The 21338-nt window shown below is 39.6% G+C and overlaps 3 protein-coding genes across 3 annotated transcripts; 1 reads left to right on the forward strand and 2 right to left on the reverse strand.

Annotated features, from left to right (window-relative positions):
- Positions 1-1427: 1427 nt before the first annotated feature.
- Positions 1428-9462, reverse strand: pglyrp5 (peptidoglycan recognition protein 5). The gene is made up of 5 exons (XM_084558951.1): positions 8540-9462; positions 3008-4611; positions 2723-2912; positions 2521-2639; positions 1428-2342 (listed from the first exon to the last, which is right to left on the reverse strand). The coding sequence occupies exons 2-5, from the start codon at positions 3018-3020 to the stop codon at positions 2167-2169; spliced, it is 498 nt and encodes a 165-aa protein (XP_084415077.1). The 5' UTR covers positions 3021-4611; positions 8540-9462; the 3' UTR covers positions 1428-2166.
- A 345-nt stretch (positions 9463-9807) lies between these two features.
- Positions 9808-10527, forward strand: LOC311498393 (peptidoglycan-recognition protein SC2-like). The gene is made up of 2 exons (XM_084558952.1): positions 9808-10037; positions 10203-10527. The coding sequence occupies exons 1-2, from the start codon at positions 9866-9868 to the stop codon at positions 10376-10378; spliced, it is 348 nt and encodes a 115-aa protein (XP_084415078.1). The 5' UTR covers positions 9808-9865; the 3' UTR covers positions 10379-10527.
- Positions 10528-15523: 4996 nt separating this feature from the next.
- Positions 15524-20765, reverse strand: polr2i (RNA polymerase II subunit I). Its single transcript, XM_084558858.1, has 8 exons — positions 20741-20765; positions 20276-20351; positions 18954-19819; positions 18737-18791; positions 18174-18247; positions 17718-17792; positions 16176-16227; positions 15524-15901 (listed from the first exon to the last, which is right to left on the reverse strand). The coding sequence occupies exons 3-8, from the start codon at positions 19013-19015 to the stop codon at positions 15839-15841; spliced, it is 381 nt and encodes a 126-aa protein (XP_084414984.1). The 5' UTR covers positions 19016-19819; positions 20276-20351; positions 20741-20765; the 3' UTR covers positions 15524-15838.
- Between the last annotated feature and the right edge of the window lie 573 nt (positions 20766-21338).

Genomic DNA, 21338 nt, shown 5'->3' on the forward strand with positions numbered 1-21338 from the left:
ATTTCCGACCAGACGGAAAACGGGGCCAAGCATCCTCCGCCACGAAACGTTATAGGGTATGATCAAAATAAAATCTGTTTGGAAATTATTTTAGCATAAAACCATTTCAGTTGGTTTCAATCCCGGGTAAATTTGTTTTTAATCAAAAATGAATACATGAAATGTCCTGGTTTAAATTATTGACATCTTACAGGAAAATAATATTTGTCTGTAAGATGTCAGTAATTTAAACCAGTAATTTAAAATAGGTGAATTTAAATAAACAGTGCTATGTTTCTACTATTATCTAATATGGGTATTCCAGACCATAGAGGAATGCAGCTGGAATGGATTTATAATTAATCATTGAGAGTCTGTGTGTGTGGAGGAAAGGCAGAAAGACGAATTTTGGGGGGTTTTCAAAGGAAGAAATAATTCTAGATAATGTTCTTCTGCCTTATTACCTTACCAATAAAAATTAAAACTAATCTCTCCACGGCACACTTGATGGCAGTAGAGTACAAACTGTATTCATGGAGTGTTGCTGAATGATGTTAATGGAGTCCTGTCTATATTTTCCACAAAAAGGGTTCAGCCAGAAGAAAGTGAAACACGGGACGTGTTGAGTCAGGGTCTTATGTTATATGCATTCATTAAAGTTTCACCACACATGCTTATTTTGTATCTGGGGCCCTATTAGGCTGGATGACATACGAATCAGGAAGAGGGAGGATATATCTGCACCCAAAGGTTTGGATGCATGTTCCCAGTTTTAGGTTTTGTAAGGATACTGTTACACAGGAAAACTCCTGAAAAAAAAGGGAAGGAAAGTTAGTGCAGTGATATCCGCTCTGATGCTCAAACAGACAAATGGACAGCTCAAAAACTGCAGGATATACATACCTTTGGCTTCCCTTTGTTGGAAAAATAATACGTTTGTTGCATTTCTGACAGAAGAACTAAGTCCATTTACTGTAGCTTGTAACAGCTTGTACCACTGCTGAGAGGAGAAGGTGTTCATGTTTACTCATTGTTATCAATCAGATCAACAGTTAAACTGGGTATTTCCCTGTTCCAGATGTCAGACTTAATAAACAGAACCACACACATACAGTATAATCTGCTACACATCTACCTTTTAGTTAATCTGATAGGGGCCTTTCTCAATAATCCATGTGCTGCACAAGTGAACACTTGTTGGGAATGTTTCTGACTTCTGCAGAAAACATGGATTGTTGTCTCACAAAAAATATACGAGTATTGTTATTTCTTGTATATTTTTTGTATATATTTTTCAAAATGTTTGTATTTGTGTTTTTTTGGTAACCTTTTCCCTGTCGAAGTTGTCATTGTTTTCTGAATATATATATTTTTTTGCCATATTCCATGCTACTGTGACAAGGAAATTTCCCATACGTGGGATTTATAAACATATCTTATCTTATCTTATCTCAACATTTGTAAAATCGTTCTCTGGATCTTTTCCTCTGCTCTGTATTTGATTCTTCATCTTTCTTTTCTTTTTTTTTTTTCTTCTTTTTTTTGCAGTGATTATTACGATTCTTATTCTTTTGCAGAGGCACCCTGAAGACATCTGCAGGACTTCGGCAGGACTGCACTTCTACATATATTAAATTTGATCATTATGATTAATATGATTTGTTTCTGGCCCAAATGATGAAACTCGAGCATTTTCTTAAAAATAAAAAAATTCCAAATGACTCAAGTAATCACAATATTGCTGATAACTAGTATTTATTTCCAAAGGGAACGCTAAGTTCACATTTAATGTGTTTTACACCACTAATAACATTATCAAGCCAAGTTGTCATTAAATATAACTAAAATAATAAATAACTAAAAACTTGGTTACACGTTGGAAGAATGTATTTTAACAAAAAAGCCTCACAGATAAAACAAATTTAAATACAGTGGTTTCAGAATGTAACTGTAAAAAGGAAGCCTTTTGGTCTCATCCCATGTAATGGCTCCCCCTGCTGTAAGAGACATGTGACAGGCTGTGAAAACTACATGCCCTCTTTCAGTATAGCTTAATAAAATAAAGAGGGGACCCGTTTTAAAATATAAAAAAAAAGGCAAAAAAGTAGAGTTAGTGTTTCAGCTATAAAGCTAGCAAATGTATGTGTGCAACTGAAGGCAGGTACAGAATTTCCCACCATTACAGATTTAAGTAGACCTCCTCAGTTGTGCCAGTGCAGCGTAAAGGTTTTCTCCCGGACATTCTGTGTTTCCTACATCTCTGTGCCCATACAGGGCAAACTGAGGTTGTAAGAAGCCCTGGGAAACTCCAGACTGCAGCAGCTGTTTGACTGACGTTAACGCCTCTTTGCTTGGAGTATCGTCTGAAATCAAAAGAAAAGTAGCACCGTCATTACACACAGTATATCTCCACTGTATATTACTGACTTCATAAAACTACCCAGCAGTAGCTAAAAAGAATTTTTTCCCTCCACTGACCTAATGTTATCTTGTAGAATAAAGCATGATGTGTTGTTTCCACAATACAAAAGGAGTGCTTACTGTTAAAGTTGCCCATGAAGGCAATCCCTACTGAGTTACTGTTGTGCCCTTTGGCATGAGCTCCTACCACGCCCCAGCCACGGCCCTCAAACATGGTGCCATCTCCTCCAACAAGAAAGCTGCAACACACAAAACGTATGCTTGAGGATTTTACCGAATCAATTAGACACATCTGAGACCTGTATTCAGCTCTGATACTCACTTATATCCAATGTCATCGAAGTCTCTTTCGTTCATATGCATTCTCTGAATGTCAACAAGGTTTGTCTTACACTCTGTCAGGCCTCGGCAGTTCTGGAGTGCAGTGTGGTGTATAATAACTCTCCGCGCAGAGCCTTTTATTGTCTCCCTTTGTCGAGGGAGAGCAGCTCCCCACTGCTGCCTTGAAACAACTGGAAAGCCGTTTTGAAAAGCATATTCATTAGTTGCCATGAAATATTATCAGCAATGATCAACACGTGCAGCACTAAGCTGTTTGTTTTCATACCTTGCCGGTCCATAAGTCCACACACAGAGGTTGCTGGTGACTGATCCACGTCCGACTGATCGCCTTGCTTATCAAAGAGTCAGTTTCAGCGGGTGTGGTCATGGAAAGTACACCTTCTCTGCTGCTTGTTGCTGGATACCATGTTAATGAGCACACAAGTTATTTTCCTGCTGGCTGAGTAAATAGTCAATAGTTGCTCAACCAGCTGTTTGGAATATACACGTTTGAAAAAAAGGAGGAAGTGAATCACATTCTGTCCGAACACAGCGCGTGTTGACAAAAGCTGTGACATTTCTTTCATGCATGTCAGGCTACTTCAGAAACTACAGTAAATGTCATGGGAGTTTTAAGAGGAAATCACGAGTGTCTGTTTTGCAATACTGAGTAGCTGTTATACTTTTCGGGGAAGAGGAGATGAGACAAACTGAAGAAGCTCAGGCTGCCATGAGCTTGGACACTAAAATGAACATACAGTATGTCACTGTGTCTGTAGAGATTCTTAGGCTTCTTTCACACTTAGGTTCTTGTTGTGAAACCAGGAACCGTCGCATCATATGTACATAAATGCTGTTTTCTATGACTAGCCTATGCTCAATCAACCGGAACATGATGTTCATGTACATTAACTATGTATGTATAATCAACATGAGTGTAAGTCTGTGTGTGTGAATTGAAGGCAGAAAGAAACATTTTTCTTGGATTTTCCATTGAAAGAATAACTCTAGATGATGCTCTTCTGTTTTATTATCTTATCAACTGAGATTAAAACTAATCTCTCCACGGCACACTTGATGGCAGTAGAGTACAGACTGTATTCATGGAGTGTTGTTGAGTGATGTTAATGGAGTCGTGTCTATCTATTCCACAAAAAGGGTTGAGCCAGAAGGAAGTGCAACATGTAACATGGGCGTGTTGAGCCAGAGTTCTGTGTTATAATGTATTCTACATGTAACAGCCTTCGTCACTACACAGGCTTGTTTTAAAGAATTAAAGGTCTGGATGCATGTGCCCAGTTTTAGGTTTTGTACGGATGCTGCTACACAGGAAGGACAGTTAGTGTAGTGATACCTGCTCTGATGCTCAAATGGACACATGCACAGCTCAAAAACTGTACAATAAACAAGGTTCCTTTTCTGACAGTTTACAGAAGAACTAAGTCCATTTACTGTAGTACAACTGTTCCAAGCCTGTACCACTGCTGACAGGAGAAGGTGTTGATGTTTACTCATTGTTGTCACACACATACAGTATAATCTGCTATACCTTTACCTTTTAGTTAATCTGATAGGGGCCCATGTGCTGCACAAGTGAACACTTGTTGGGAATGTTTCTAGCTCTGCAGAAAGAGTGCATGCATTGTTGTCTCAACACTTGTAAAATCTTTTGATAGTATTCCCTGCTTGGTATTTGATTCCATCAACTGTTTTGTTTACAATGTTTTCTGTTTTTTTGTTTTTTTGTGATTTTGCAGAGACACAAAGAAAACATCTGCAGGAGAGAGCAGATACTAAGTGCTTAGTACTACGTACAGTAATAAGCTGTTTGTTTTCACACCTCACCAGTTCATATAAGTCCACACACAGAGGTTGCTGGTGACTGATCACCTTGCTTATCAAAGAGTCAGGGGTTGTGGTCATGGAAAGTGCACCTTCTCTGCTGTTTGTTGTTGGATACCACGTTAATGAGTACACAAGTTATAACTTCTTGGAAGATTCAAGTTGGAAAATGGAGGAAGTCGAATTAAATTCTGTCTGATTCGTGTTGAGACAAGTTTTCTAGCACAGCCTAGATGCCTATATTTTGTTCTGATTCAATAAGTAATATAATACTATATTGTTACAGTTTTGTATTTAACCTTGATTCAGTTCGTGAGTGGTTGGCCACTACCAACATTTTCAAGAAATAATCCAATTGAAAATTGAGCATCAGCAGCAAGTGTGGGCACTGGGAGTTATTGTTGTGCTGTAGTTCATGTACTTGTGTACTGTACATGAACATGTTCAGAGAGGTCGAGCATCTAGGCTGTGCTAGAAAACAACGTTTATGCATATATTATGAGAAGGTTCCTGGTTTCAGAACAACCTAGGTCTGAAAGCAGCGTAAGTTCATTTTAGTGTCTAAGCTCATGGCAGCCTGAGCTTCTTCAGTTTGTTTTGTCTCGTCTTCCCCAAAAAGTTTAACAGATACTCAGTATTGCAAAACAGACACTACTGATTTCCTCTTAAAACTCCCATGACTTTTACTGTAGTTTTTGAAGTATCCTGACATGCATGAAAGAAGTGTCACAGCTTTTCTCAACATGTGCTGTGTTCACAGAATTTAATTCTACTATTTTGCAAACTTGAATCTTCCGAGAAGTTATAACTTTTGTACTTATTAACGTGGTATCTAACAACAAACAGCAGAGAAGATGTACTTTCGATGACTCTTTGATAAGCAAGGTGATCAGTCACCAGCAACCTCTCTGTGTGGACTTATATATGGACTGGTGAGGTATGAAAACAAACAGCTTATTACTGTACGTAGTACTAAGCACTTAGTATCTGCTCTCTCCTGCAGATGTTTTCTTTGTGTCTCTGCAAAAAACAAACAAACAAAAAAAAAACATTGTAAACAAAACAGTTGATGGAATCAAATACCAAGCAGGGAAAACTATCCAAAGATTTTACAAGTGTTGAGACAACAATGCATGCACGCTTTCTGCAGAGCTAGAAACATTCCCAACAAGTGTTCACTTGTGCAGCACATGGATTATTGAGAAAGGCCCCTATCAGATTAACTAAAAGGTAAAGGTATAGCAGATTATACTGTATATGTGTGGTTCTGTTTATTAAGTCTGACATCTGGAACAGGGAAATACTCAGTTTAACTGTTGATCTGATTGACAAAAATGAGTAAACATCAACACCTTCTCCTGTCAGCAGTGGTACAGGCTTGTAACATTTGTACTACAGTAAATGGACTTAGTTGTAGCAGCATCCGTACAAAACCTAAACCTGGGCACATGCATCCAGACCAGCAGTGGTTTTAGGCACAGACGAACTGGGGCGGTATTTTCTCATGACACAAGGGGAGGCGGCACGAGCACTTGGAAAAAATAAATAAAATAAAAATAAAAACAATTTGGTGATCACCCGAACCAAATCTTATTTAAGGAGGAAAAGTATAAAAACCACTGCTGTGTTCATCACTATATGTTGCAATAGGACCAGCTGGATGGAAAAAACAGTGCTATTAGTACCTCAAAAATAATTGGAATCAAATAATAACTATTGACTATGCCAAAAGAGTTGAAAAGAAAAGTTTTGAGTGAGGAAAAGAAAGGTTCAATTCTGGCTTTACTGGCAGAGGGATACAGTGAGCGTCAGGTTGCTTCCATCCTTAAATTTTCTAAGACGGCGGTTCATAAGAACAAGGTCAAGCAGCAGACACTGGGAAAAAGCTACAGACCGGCAGGGGGCGAAAACGACTCTCCACTGACCGAGATGACCGTCAACTCATTCGAATGTCACTCAGAAACCATAGGATGACATCAAGTGACCTACAAAAAGAATGGCAAATGGCAGCTGGGGTGAAGTGCACAGCAAGAACGGTTCGAAACAGGCTCCTAGGGGCAGGGCTCAAGTCGTGTAAAGCTAGAAAAAAGCCCTTCATCAATGAGAAGTAAAGAAGAGCCAGGCTGAGGTTTGCAAAAGACCATAAGGATTGGACCGTCGAGGACTGGAGTAAGGTCATCTTCTCTGATGAGTCCAATTTTCAGCTTTGCCCAACACCTGGTCGTCTAATGGTTAGACGGAGACCTGGAGAGGCCTACAAGCCACAGTGTCTTGCACCTACTGTGAAATTTGGCAGAGGATCTGTGATGATCTGGGAGTGCTTCAGCAAGGCTGGAATTGGGCAGATTCGTCTTTGCGAAGGACGCATAAATCAAGCCACATACAAAATTATCTTGAAAGAAAACTTGCTTCCTTCTGCTCTGACAATGTTCCCCAACTCTGAGGATTGTTTTTTTCCAGCAGGACAATGCTCCATGCCACACAGCTAGGTCAATCAAGGTGTGGATGAAGGACCACCAGATCAAGACCCTGTCATGGCCAGCCCAATCTCCAGACCTGAACCCCATTGAAAACCTCTGGAATGTGATCAAGAGGAAGATGGATGGTCACAAGCCATCAAACAAAGCTGAGCTACTTGAATTCTTGCGCCAGGAGTGGAATAAAGTCACCCAAGAACAATGTGAAAGACTGGTGGAGAGCATGCCAAGACGCATGACAGCTGTGATTAAAAATCAGGGTTATTCCACCAAATATTGATTTCTGAACTCTTCCTAAGTTGAAACATTAGTATTGTGTTGTTTTAAAATTAATATGATCTTGTTTTCTTCGCATTATTTGAGGTCTGAAAACATTGCATCTTTTTTGTTATTTTGACCATTTGTCATTTTCTGCAAATAAATGTTCGAAATGACAATATTTTTATTTGGAATTTGGGAGAAATGTTGTCAGTAGTTTATCGAATGAAACAAAAATGTTCATTTTACTCAAACACACACCTATAAGTAGTAAAATCAGAGAAAATGATAATTTTGCAGTGGTCTCTTAATTTTTTCCAGAGCTGTATATATATATATATATATATGCGTCCATGGTTTTTTATTATCTGTCATATATGTGTGGGGATATTGTCGTCCCCTGCAGCTGCAGGCGCCCCTGCTTGCTGAGAAGGTGCCATGTACAGAAGCTGTGTGTGAGAAAGGGAAAGGGGAGGGGGGCGCGGGGGACAGTTCACCTCTGGGTCTCTCCCAAATTGAACGGATGGGGGGGATTCACTGTACAAAAGGGCTAAAGTCAGTCATACCTTGACTTTCTTCCATATAACGCACATTTCATTCATAATATTATAAATACAGGCCTATAATTCCTGCACGTTCTGTTGTTATGAATTGTGTGAAAAGGCCAAATAAAAATAGGTAATACAAAACGATTATGTGGTCACCAAGGTGAACTGGTTTAGTCTTGACTTCTGGTCGTGAGTGGCAGAGTTGGGGGATGGAAATCTGTTGATTGTCGAGTGTCAAATAAACTCAGACTGAGATGGACAGAGATAAAGGTATGCTATGTTCTCTCTGTATGATTACAGTATCCATGTCATGAATGAAGGGCTAAAGTTAATTGTTGGTATAAGTTTGTTAGCCATTTTACTATGATGCTTGCAATGCTTATACTGTACAACAGTAATTCGTCTTAACAAACACCAGATCTAATTTCACCGTAAGATTGTGCTCAGTTCAGTTATTATTTATTTCCATCACGTTGGGTCCTGTAATTAATTCATATCTGTAGGTAGTTTCAAAGATGAACATTTTCCATTTGCTACAACTCTGTTTCGTGTCAAACATAGTTTAACCAGTCAGAACTAAAAGTGTGCCAAGCACCATCTAGATTAATCTGAACAACATCCTCTAATTGCAGGTCAGTGTTTCAGGTGGACACCGCCCACAGATATTCCTGGAAGTTGCTGGCGACTGATCACCTTGCTTATCAAAGAGTCATCGAAAGTACATCTTCTCTGCTGTTTGTTGTTAGATACCACGTTAATAAGTACAAAAGTTATAACTTCTCGGAAGATTCAAGTTTGCACAATGGAGGAAGTAGAATTAAATTCTGTCTGAGCACGACGCGTGTTGAGAAAAGCTGTGACACTTCTTTTATGCATGTCAGGCTACTTCAAAAACTACAGTAAAAGTCATGGAACCTTCTCATAATATATGCATAAACGTTGTTTTCTAGCACAGCCTAGATGCTCGACCTCTCTGAACATGTTCATGTACAGTACACAACTACATGAACTACAGCACAACAATAACTCCCAGTGCCCACACTTGCTGCTGATGCTCCATTTTCAATTGGATTATTTCCTGAAATCCATATTTTCCTGTAAATGTTGGTAGTGACCAACCAATTTTTGCCACTCACAAACTGAATCAAGGTTAAACACAAAACTGTAACAATATAGCATCATATTACTTGTTGAATAAGAACAAATTACAAGCATCTAGGCTGTGCTGGAAAACAGCATTTATTCATATATTATGAGAAAGTTCCTGGTTCCAGAACAACAACCTAGGTCTGAAAGCAGCCTAAGTTCATTTAAGTGTCTAAGCTCATGGCAGCCTGAGCTTCTTCAGTTTGTTTCGTCTCCTCTTTCCCAAAACGGCTACTCAGTATTGCAAAACAGACACTAGTGATTTCCTCTCAAAACTCCCATGACTTTTACTGTAGTTTTTGAAGTAGCTTGACATGCATAAAAGAAGTGTCACAGCTTTTCTCAACACGCGCTGTGTTCAGACAGAATTTAATTCTACTTCCTCTACTAAACTTGAATCTTCCGAGAAGTTATAACTTGTGTACTTATTAACGTGGTATCCAACAACAAACAGCAGAGAAGATGCACTTTTGATGACCACACCCCCTGAAACTGACTCTTTAATAAGCAAGGTGATCAGTCTGATGTGGATCAGTCACCAGCAACCTCTCAGTGTTGACTTATGGACCGGCGAGGTGTGAAAACAAACAGCTCAGTGCTGTACGTGTTGATCATTCTGATCAACATCTTGATCTGTTTAGAATGCTCTCCGGTTGTTTCAAGACAGCAGTGGGGAGCTGTTCACCCTACCAGAAGGACGATGACAAAAGGCCCTGTGCAGGAGGTTATTATACACCACACTGCAGTCCAGAGCTGCCGAAGCCTGGCAGCGTGTAAGAGACAGCTTATCAGCATTCAGAGAACGCATATGAAAGACAGAGGCTTCGATGACATTGGATATAAGTGAGTATCAGAGCTGAATACAGGTCTCAGATGGGTCAAATTGGTTCTGTAAAATCCTCAAGCATACGTTTTGTGTGTTGCAGCTTTCTTGTTGGAGCAGATGGCACCGTGTTTGAGGGCCGTGGATGGGGCGTGGTAGGAGCTCATGCCAAAGGGCACAACAGTAACTCAGTAGGGATTGTCTTCATGGGCAACTTTAACAGTAAGCACTCCTTTTGTATTGTGAAAACAACACATCATTCTTTATCCTACAAGATAGCATTAGATCAAGGGAGGGAGTCTACTGCTGGGTAGTTTTATGAAGTCAGTAATATACAGTGGAGATATACTGTGTGTAATGATGGTGCTACTTTTCTTTTGATTTCAGACGAAACTCCTAGCAGAGCGGCGTTAACGTCAGTCAAACAGCTGCTGCAGTCTGGAGTTTCCCGGGGCTCCTTACAATCTCGGTATACCCTGCATGGGCACAGAGATGTAGGAAGCACAGCATGTCCAGGAAAAAACCTTTACGCTGCACTGGCACAACTGAGGAGGTCTACTTAAATCTGTAATGGTGGGAAATTCTATACCTGCCTTCAGTTGCACACAAACATTCGATAACATACAATCACAGATATAGAATAAATAGAGTGATGGGATTTCTTCTTTTTGTTTTTTGTTTTTGTTTTTTTACATTTTAACATGAGTCATCTCTTAATTGTATTAAACTTTGCAGAAAGAGGGCATATAGTTTTCACAGCCTGTCACATGTGTCTCTTACAGCAGGGGGAGCCATCACATGGGAGGAGACCAAAAGGCTCCAACTGATGCTATTAAATTCATGTTTTGTCACAGGAGCTTTGGCTTTTTTGTTTGAATGCATTCCTTCACTGTGTAATCGCTACTTTTTAGTTAGGTGCACTATTTGTATGGAGAGCAATACTTAATGAACAAATCTTGGCTTGATTATGTTATTGGTGGTATAGAATAAATAAATAATTTAAAAAATGCTCGTTGTGATTGTTTGATTCATTTGTAAATTATTTTTAATGAACCATCTTTTCTTTATTTCACCACTCAAGTATGAGCACATTTCACCCATTTTAGCTTCACTCCACTGGCTGCCTGTAGCCTACATTTTAGGATCCATTTTAAAATTAGTTTATTTGCTTTTAAAGCCTTGAATGGCCTTGCCCCACCTTACCTCTCTGAGCCGCTGCATCCCTATACCCCTAGCCGATCTCTCAGGTCAGCTGACCAGCTGCTCCTGACGGTGCCTAAAGCTAGGCTTAAGCTCAGAGGGGATCGAGCGTTTGCGGTTGCAGCGCCAAAACTTTGGAACGAATTGCCGCTGCACATTAGGCAGGCCTCCTCACTGTCTCATTTTAAAACCCTTCTTAAAACCCACCTCTTTTCTTTGGCTTTTAACACCATGTAGCGTGTTGATTTTATGTGATTTTATTTTATGTGTATATGTGCATATTTTTACTACTTAATCTTTTATTGTGTTTTTATTGTTTCTATTGTGTTATTTATTTATTGTGTTTTATGTTGTAAAGCACTTGTGTGGAAACCTTGTGTTTGTTTAAATTGTGCTATATAAATAAAGTGGATTGGATTGGATTGGATCTGGGTCACAAACGCATGAGGATTAATTAATCCTATATCCTAAATAATGATCAAACTGAATATACACCGATCAGGCATAACATTATGACCACCTTCCTGATATTGTGTAGGTCTCCCTTGTGCCTCCAAACGGAGAATGGACATGGTCCTTCTGAGGGTGTCCTGTAGTGGCAACCATTGACTGTATATGTGGCAACACAATATTGTTAGCAGGTTACCTATGGGTTGAGGGGAGGGGCCTCTGTGGATAATCCCACAGATACTTGATCAGTTTGGGATCTAGTGAATTTGGAGGCCAGGTCAACACCTTGTGCTGTTTTCATGTTTTCTGAGTTGTTCCTAAACTGTTTTTGTGTGTGTGTCTGTGTCAGGCTGCATCCTGCTGGGGATGGCTGCTGCCATCAAGGAGTGTCATTGCTATGGGGTGGGGGTGCCTGGTCTGGTCTAGGTGGGTGATACATGTCTAAGTAACATCCACATGAATGGCAGGTCCAAAAGTTTCCCAGCATTGCACGTGTGCAGTGCAGTGTATCTAGAAGTGCAAACTGTCATTTAAAGAGCTTTGCTCTGTAATGCAGATGTTTTCAAAACAAAAAAACAACAAAAAAAACCATTGTAAACAAAAAAATTGGTGGTTCCTAATAAAAACCAGTCTATCACCAGTCTTTCAGAACTGAAGAAGACAAATGGATGAGTGATGAAACATCTTCAAGTAAACTCAACGAGTCCAGATGCTTTTGTTTTAGCTTTGTTTTCATGGATACACCATGACCTGGATGGCTAAAAGTGTTTTCACACCTATATTTTGTTCTGATTCAACAAGTAATATGATGCTATATTGTTACAGTTTTGTATTTAACCTTGATTCAGTTTGTGAGTGGAAAAAAATGGTTGGTCACGACCAACATTTGCAGGAAAATATGGATTTCAGGAAATAATTCAATTGAAAATGGAGCATCAGCAGCAAGTGTGGGCACTGGGAGTTATTGTTGTGCTGTAGTTCATGTAGTTGTGTACTGTACATGAACATGTTCAGAGAGGTCGAGCATCTAGGCTGTGCTAGAAAACAACGTTTATGCATATATTATGAGAAGGTTCCTGGTTTCAGAACAACCTAGGTCTGAAAGCAGTGTAAGCTCATTTTAGTGTCTAAGCTCATGGCAGCCTGAGCTTCTTCAGTTTGTTTCGTCTCCTTTTCCCCAAAAAGTGTAACAGCTACTCAGTATTGCAAAACAGACATTACTGATTTCCTAGTAGTAGATAGTAGGAAGTAGAATTTAATTCTACTTCCTACTACCTTCCAAGAAGTTATAATTTGTCTACTCATTAACGTGATATCCAACAACAAACAGCAGAGAAGGTGTACCTTCCATGACCTCACCCCCTGAAACTGACTCTTTGATAAGCAAGGTGATCAGTCACCAGCAACCTCTGTGTGTGGACTTATATGGACCGGTGAGGTGTGAAAACAAACAGCTTATTACTGTACGTAGTACTAAGCACTTAGTATCTGCTCTCACCTGCAGATGTTTTCTCTGTGTCTCTGCAAAAATCACCAGCAACCTCTAGGAACATCTGTGGGTGGTATCCACCTGAAACTCAAATGACTAGAGTCTGGTAATAACACTGACCTGCAATTAGAGGATGTTGTTCAGATTAATCTAGGTGATGTCTTGTTTTTTTGTTTTTTTTTCACAATTAGTGGTTTTCTAACAACCCATTAACAGCCAGAAACTCAAAATGTAAATGGGGTTGGGGGCAGATGCTAAGTCTGTGCTGTAAGTGGCTGATATAAGCAGTATCTCCATCTGTAACTATATTTAGTTTTCCAAATTGACATAGACAGCTTCCTTTAGTCCTCTTTCAAATCACCTGTCTTGGCTGAAATATGTCTCTTGTCCTTCAGGTGTAGGTGGATTACTAAGTCCCAATCTCAGAGCAGGCTCTCCCTTCCTCAGGGCTCAAAAGTTGTAGCTTTGGCACACCTAACAAGTCTGTACACATAAGGCAGCTAACAGATTGTCTTTGAACAGTCTGTGCCTGCAGTGAGGAGCTGTGCACACTAGGGATGTATATCTCCACCACTGAGGCCGATTCGATACGCATCTCGATATGCTGCCATCAATACGATACATTTATGATACACTGAAGCTCCCTGTCAATACGATGCGATACGATTCACTCCTGTTCAAGATACGATGCGATTCAAAAATGATTTGATAACGATATGACTAAATTATAAAAGGATTCGGTTCGATATGATGTGATCATTCGATACAGTTAGTTGCAGTATGAGAGACTATTAGCCCATATCAGGTTTCTTACCTCAATAGCAAAATTCTGCTTTACTCTATGTATCAATTTGAGGGATGTATTTAATATTTGGTAGTTTTTTTATGGAGCAAGCCAAGAAATCATATTTAAAAAAAGACATGATTCAGTATGTACAGACAGCATTCAATTTTATCTATAATAAGCACTCCTTACTCCTAATTATGTTCTCTGTCTCTATAATTATACAAAATGTATAAAACTTCACAGTTGAACTGTTTCAGAAAGCACAGTATTAACAATGTGCATAGTGCAAACAATATGACCAGCAACACATACTACTGTCTGCTAGACTGATGCTGTGCTTGACAGTGTTTCAGTTAGTTGACTGAATAGTGAACATAAATGGCTCTAATTCCATCTTACAAAGAATGAAAATCAAATAACAATGTCTTACAGACTCAAGTGTAAAAATAAAACTATAACTGGCAGCCATTAACAGCTGCTGTAAACAATACTCGCACCAAAGTGCTGCACGTCGTTCTCGTTTGCCTCCATATTTGTTGTGTACAACACCTGTTTGCGTCAGTGCTCAAGGACGCGATGGTGCATTCAGGTTGCCTCGGAAAATAGGATAAGACAGGGAATAGATACTACAACATGAAATAATCGATTTAACAATGGTATTTACCGGTGCAGACAGACTAGAAGAGATGCACCGCAAATTCACCCGTAAATTATATCCGACGCACCTTGAATCTACCGGTGCAGTCGCATCGCAAATGTTTGTATCGGACCACCGATATGAATCGGTGAATCTCGACATCCCTAGTGCACACATAACTGCATCCTAGCATTCTGCTTCTTTATCAAATTTGGGCTCAAAAACTACACTGCAATTGTTTTGGAATGATCTTAGTGGGTGAAAGCAGACTTCGTTGTGCGAGACTGGACAATCACGTTGATCTAAACAAAAGAGGAAATGAATGTTTTTAAAGCCCCGCCTCTTGCCCAATGACAGCTGGGATAAGCTCCAGCCCCACCCCACCCCCGCGACGATCCAGAGGACAAGTGGTTACAGAAAATGAACAAACAATAATACTAATACTTAGGATTTAGTTTGACATATTATCTACTCCAAATAGAACTTTTATTGTAAAGTAAATTGACATTCATCATTGACTGCCATCTGCCCTCACGCCATGACATTGCATATGTATGCTACCTCTCAAGACCAGAAAAATATTTTGATGGACTCTTCCTGCCCTGGCCACCATCAGTTTGATCTCTTGCCCTCTGGGTGGCGATACAGAACCATAAAACCTCACACCACCAGACTGTTTAACTGTTTCTTTCCCAAAACCATCCAGTCCCTTAATAAACACACTCAGTACCAATAAAACCCAAGTCTATATTTACTATTCTGTAAAATATATTTAATATTTATCATGGTCTCAGACGGCTCATGAATGAGATCGTTAGTGATTGCGTGTTCTATTGAATGTCTTTGTATTTTGTTCTTTTCCAAAGCTCAGTTAGAAGGCAATTTCCTAGCATCCTGCATACAATGACAATAAAGGCTTTTCATTCTCATATAAGCGTGACTTCTCTTCAAAATATTTCCCAAGATGTTTTCCAACGTGTGGATACTCCAGTCAGGGAATCCCTCATATGTCGTTTGGATGGTGGTTCAATTCTTTGCTGGCGGGAAGCACGGCTGTTGGGCACACCTGTTTTCTTTGCCTGCTGTATCAAATAATTATCCAGAACACTTTATATTTTCAACTGAATGATTTCTTAAAATGTTTAGCAAAGACTCAAGAAACGTTTGAAAAAAGAAGATTATTTTAATCTCACGATACACATATGAAAAACTACTAGGAGACCATCACATTATATTAACACAATGGTAACAGATCGGAGTCACCATACAAAGACAGTCTGCAGTGGTGCTATGTTACAAAACAAAATGTACTCTTATGCATTCGTCCAACTCACAGTTCCTGTTTTGATTCTTCAGGTTTCTGATGGGATTATAAACCAGTGTGGCTGAGCTGAGGATTTGTTTTTGCCAACATTAATTTCATAGATGCAAATGCTAGACCACTTCATAGCCACCAGCGTTTACTCTGTCCACCGGTGTCCACAGTGAGGGGCCGTGCAGACGTAGTATAGTCGCATAGCATCCTGTGTAGGAAAAATTAAATAAATCAAACAAAACATTCAGTTTCATATTAGACATAATGAAACAGTTTTAATTTAGTTTTTGGTTTGTAAGGTTCTGTTGTTTAATTTTCCTCAAACCAGCCTGTAGCAGTGCAGCTGTTTCTGGCTGGAAAAAGGTTTTATTTAACTGTTCAATGTGGCTCCAATGTGCTGATCATGAAAGACTGAAATAACATGGAAAAATATTCACCGAGACATAACTGTAAGACTTCATTTCATTGACAGTAATAATTACCTCAGCCTTCATACTGTGAGACTGGAAGAAGACTGCTTCCTTGTGACCACACCTAAAAAGAGACACAAAGTTAGAAAAGACTGCTATGGTCACAGCCAGTCACTGTTTCACAACATTTCATTCCGCAAACCATTCAAGTGTCAAAGGATGTTGGTAAGCCCCATGGTTACATATACTAGTGCCGAAAAAGAACAGTCTTTACCTTAAAGTAAGCCAAAGCACAGGCCAGTCTAGAAGTTGTCACAGCAATAAATTGATATTTAGGACCCCTTCACGCTTAAATTATTTGGTCCCAACTTCTGGATCAAATGAGACTAAACCATACACTACCACGGTTATGAAACCTCCTATGAAAACAGGTGGTCTTGGTAGGTATCACAAGTCATGTTTGTGTTTGATTCTAGTGCAAAATGTCTTCTTTCTTTTTTTTTTTAGCATCAGATTTGTGGACCAAATGCAGCAAATTCTGAGGAAATATGTTGGCAGATGAGTACGCAGGTTGTTTTATTTAAAGATTCCAGTAACACAACATAATGTTCAACCGAGAAAACAACTCGGTAAAACGCCCATTTCTTTTTAAATCTATTTCGGTATTTTGGCACAGGATATGAGAGAGAGAGAGGACATGATGGTTACCACATGAATGTTAAGAAACTGCAACTGCAACATTGCGCAATGCCTTTAGAAAAAGCAGTGCCAATGGAAGTAATGTTGTCATTTTTCTCCTTTCATTTATTGATAGTAGCCATTCCTGCCACTCCCTCACTCAAGGTAACTCCCACCACAGATGTTTCAGAGTGAAATAAACACCTGACATGCTGAATTGCCAAGAGCTATCTCTTTCTGTGGTGACAGCTCCCTATTGGAAAAGTGAATACAGTCAAGGCCGCTGCCGTAGATGGAAGGAACCAAAGCCGTGTTGTTCAGTATTTTCCTGCACTAAATGTTTGGGGAACTTGATGGTTGCGCCACAACCACTCCCATCAACAATCAACTCAAAGATTAGTTCATCTTGGGTCGCCGGGATAGCTCAGTAGGTAGAGCTGGCGACCCATGTCGCCCATGTAGCGAGGCTGAGTCCTCGCTGCAGCAGCCCAGGGTTCGAGTCCGACCTGTGGCTCTTTGCTGCGTGTTATCCCCTCTCTCTCTGCCCCCCTTTCCTGTCTATCTTCAGCTGTCTCTATAATAAAGGCAACAAAAAGCCCCCAAAAAATATATATATAAAAAAAAGATTAGTTCATCTTAGTACCCACCCTGTTTGTGCTGGCAAAGTTTTTTTCGGCTATGAGCATTATTACTACTTGCTGAATTTTTATTAACTTGATGTGTCAGTATATAACAGTTTTACCTGCTTGTCTCTTCCTGCGTGTGCGCCTTTAGTCTTGTGGATTGCATTTGTCAGTGGGTTTGTCTTAACAAACAGCCAATTCAGCAGTACAGACATTACAGTATGTTATGGTTAGATGCTGTGACTTGAGAATTCATTGTCTGCTATTCGTTTTTTTTCTCTCTGCTTAATGTTCAACTACATTCAATCCTTACTTAGGACAGGGGTGGTCTTCTGTTCTTGGCAACGTTGGATCCTGAGATACGTCGGCAATAATTTGGGTCAGCTCACTGGAGAAAAAAACAGAGGCAAGATTGTTGAGGACTTATCAGCAATTGTAGCCCTCTATTAGCTGACAATATACTACATACAAAAGCAGTTTATAACAGTTTTAGTACTGTGGGTCCAACAAATGTTGGTCTAATAAAATGTTTACCTTCAAGTCACTCAGTATGTGTTAAACACATTCTTGATCAAAACAGATACACAATCTCTTTAACTCGGTGTGTCCATGATCAATTTGGGTGCTATCAAAAGTGCTGTTGTGACTGAATAACAAGCTGGTCACATATTAAAGCCAGGATTATACTGTAGCAAAAATAGTAGCGTGATGTGTCGTCAGTTTCAGGAAATAATCATCTGGTAGTTTATGTGGCGCTGTGGTTACTTACTCAACCTCATGGGTGATCTTATTGACATAAATGCAGCTGTTGTCTGCCTCTTGTTGGTAGTCACAGTTCCTGCACTGCAGGTTGAAATAAAATACAATTGAATAAAACAGCAGGGCACGTGGCAAAGTTACAATGTAGGTATGATAGATATACAAAGGAAGGGACAGTACGCTATCTTCCTGTGCCTCAACAGGTATCCCAGAAGTACTTTTCTTAAACAAGCTGTCATTACCCTTTATAGAAAGTTTCACGATGTAACAATCAGCTAGTTTATAGTGGTACTAGTTTATTATAAGATCCATTTTGTAATCAGTCAGACTCAAACTACAAGCTCATGCTTCTGCCTCACTAAAAATTATGCCAGACTTAAATACATTTCTACACTCCTTTCTATCACCGTGTTCACATTAAAAAAATCGAAAACGGGTTCAGTTCGGATGTTATTTCCCACACATGATCAAGAGAATCTTTAGGGATTGTAGAGATACCTCCAGAGTAAGTCTTGCATGCTGGCTAGCAAACGAGGGACACAAACGGGGGCTAACTTACAAGCAGATACTTACCGCATACAACAGGATACGGTTTTCCTTGTCTTCTTTAGGGTATAACATGTTATTACTGGAAAACAAAGTCAGTGTGTTTAATAGCTTTTCATATCCTCAATGTGGATGCAGTTGTTTAGTAAAAACAATGGTACCTAAACATGCGTCTCAACTATCTTTAACATGTAGCTTGCTAGCTAGGTTAACTTATCAAACCTCCATACAGCCACAAACTCACCATTCTTGACAAAACCGAATCCCCACAAATCCTGGTTCGTATGTTCCACTGTCTAAATCCATCGGGAAGGTTAATTTTTGAAGGCAAACCAGATAAACACAAATTAAATGTATGACTTCGGTCACTTTCTACCGCGGGTACAGCTTCTAGCTGTTTGAAAACAGACCTTGTGCGCATGCGTGAAGTATACCGGATGTGGGTAATTTTTGAGGCAGCGCCTCCGGTGGGTTGGAGGACAGAAACAACAAGAATACATGATAGCCAAGTCATGGCCTATTATTAAAAACACAGAGAAGAGAGCGGTTCCATTTAAGTTTCACTTGTTTTAATGAGTCATATTGTGTCTAGCAACCTACAGTACATACTTGTTTTCACATAGACCATTAATCATGAAAATGATGACGTAGCATTAAAAACATCAGCCAAAATTTTTACTGACTATCTGATTATTACTTTTTGACGCTGATGGGATCAACCCAAACGGACCCCAACAAAGACAGTATCATTATCTTCAGTTGCAAAGATATCATTCCTACCAGGCCCCCAGATATTCACCATGACTTCATCATTTTTAGACAGTTTGACTACACTGCCAACGCTGGCCACTTGGCTACATTTGTCAGGCAAAGAGGTGTGATACAGAGACACTACTTTCTCTACATTCTTGAATATGGCACACTGTCCGCGGCCATAAACGGACACATGTACGGTGAAGTGGTAGAGGCCTTCCACGGGGCACGTGAAAATGCCTGTTTCAGGGCTGTAGCCTCCTCCCTCGTTGACCAGCACCGTGCGAAACTTCAGGACTCCGGAGTGACAGGGGTAGCTGTCATTAGCATTTAACTTGGCTGTGAAGGCCACAATGCCTAAAATGGGGGACATTATAATAATTAGAGAAGGGAACATGTTAAGTGTCTGTCACAGTAACTGCCAGAACTTGGCAAGCAAAACACAACTATTCATTTCTGACACATTTTCATATCTTTGAGTTACCTGTTGATATGGAGAATCAAGATAATGTAGGAGCTGCTGTGAGATAATGGCAAAATTGCGTGCTCTCTTGAGCAACAAGAGTTATCATTATTATGCATCCCCTTACTATACACTGCAGCTGATTACAGTTAAGTCGCAGTTTGTAGAGAATCTGTGTACATAGTGGAAAATAAATGATATGCACTCATGCCACGTAAGTGTCAAATTACTTGACAGCAAGTGGCACTGATATAGACACTGTTACTGGCTTCTGGCTTTCTTTCCTGTATAAAAGTAGCAATACTGGCAAACAATGTTATATTAGAACACAATGATATTTTGTTTTTTACCAGATGGAGAGCTGCTGTCACCACGCCCAGGGACATAAGCCATGGTTAAAACTTCTGATATTGTACCGTAGTGTGCCTAAGTTGAAAAAAAAAACAAAACAAAGAAAAACAAAACAACAAAATAAGCAAGTCCATAACTGCAATTAATTTATGGTGTGAATATAATGCTTGTAACAAATAATGAGTTAGGCCTTTTAAAAGTGTATATAATGCAAAAAATGAAGACAAAAAAGACATGGTTACATGTGACAGTGTAGTTTACTAGATAATATGCTAACAAGCTGTTGTAAAATAACAAAAAACACCTAGAAAGTCATTTCAGTTCTACCTTAAGATAAATACATTCCCCTCCTCTGAATTAAAGCAAAAGTCTAATTTTTTTTTTTTAGTTTTTTTTATATATTTTTTTATTTTATTTCTTGCATGATTGAAGCACATCTAGCAGGGGAGCAAAGAGCTTCTTACCTGTAGTTGTCTTGCGGGACAGTGCTGCAAATGTGACGAAGACAAGCACAAACAGGCTGAAGTCGTTCATCAGGTTTGCGCATAAAACCTGCTTGCTGCTTGAAAGTTTATTAGAGGGGAGGTTTTGTTTCACAAGAATGAAAAGGACAAACATTTGTTGTGTACATTTATATTTCTTTAAAAAAGGGATCATTCACAAATAAATTGTTAAAAATACTTTCAATTCTGAGGCTATGCCAGAGTCACAGTTATACACCGATCAGGCATAACATTATGACCACCTTCCTAATATTGTGAAGGTCTCCCTTGTGCCTCTAAAACAGTTGTGACTCATCAGAGAATGGACATGGGCCTTCTGAGGGTGTCCTGTGGTGTCTGGCAACAGAATGTTGTTAGTGGGGGCCTTTGGGTCATATGTGTTGAGTGGAGGGGCCTCTGTGGATCATCCCACAGATACTTGATCAGTTTGAAATCTAGTGAATTTGGAGGCCAGGTCAACACCTTGTGCTGTTCTTTATGTTTTTTGAGTTGTTCCTAAACCGTTGTGCCTGTGTCAGGCTGCATCCTGCTGGGCATGGCTGCTGCCATCAAGGAGTGT

This window comes from Chelon labrosus (assembly GCF_963514085.1).
Source record: "Chelon labrosus genome assembly, chromosome: 13".
NCBI classification, from domain to species: Eukaryota; Metazoa; Chordata; class Actinopteri; order Mugiliformes; family Mugilidae; genus Chelon; species Chelon labrosus.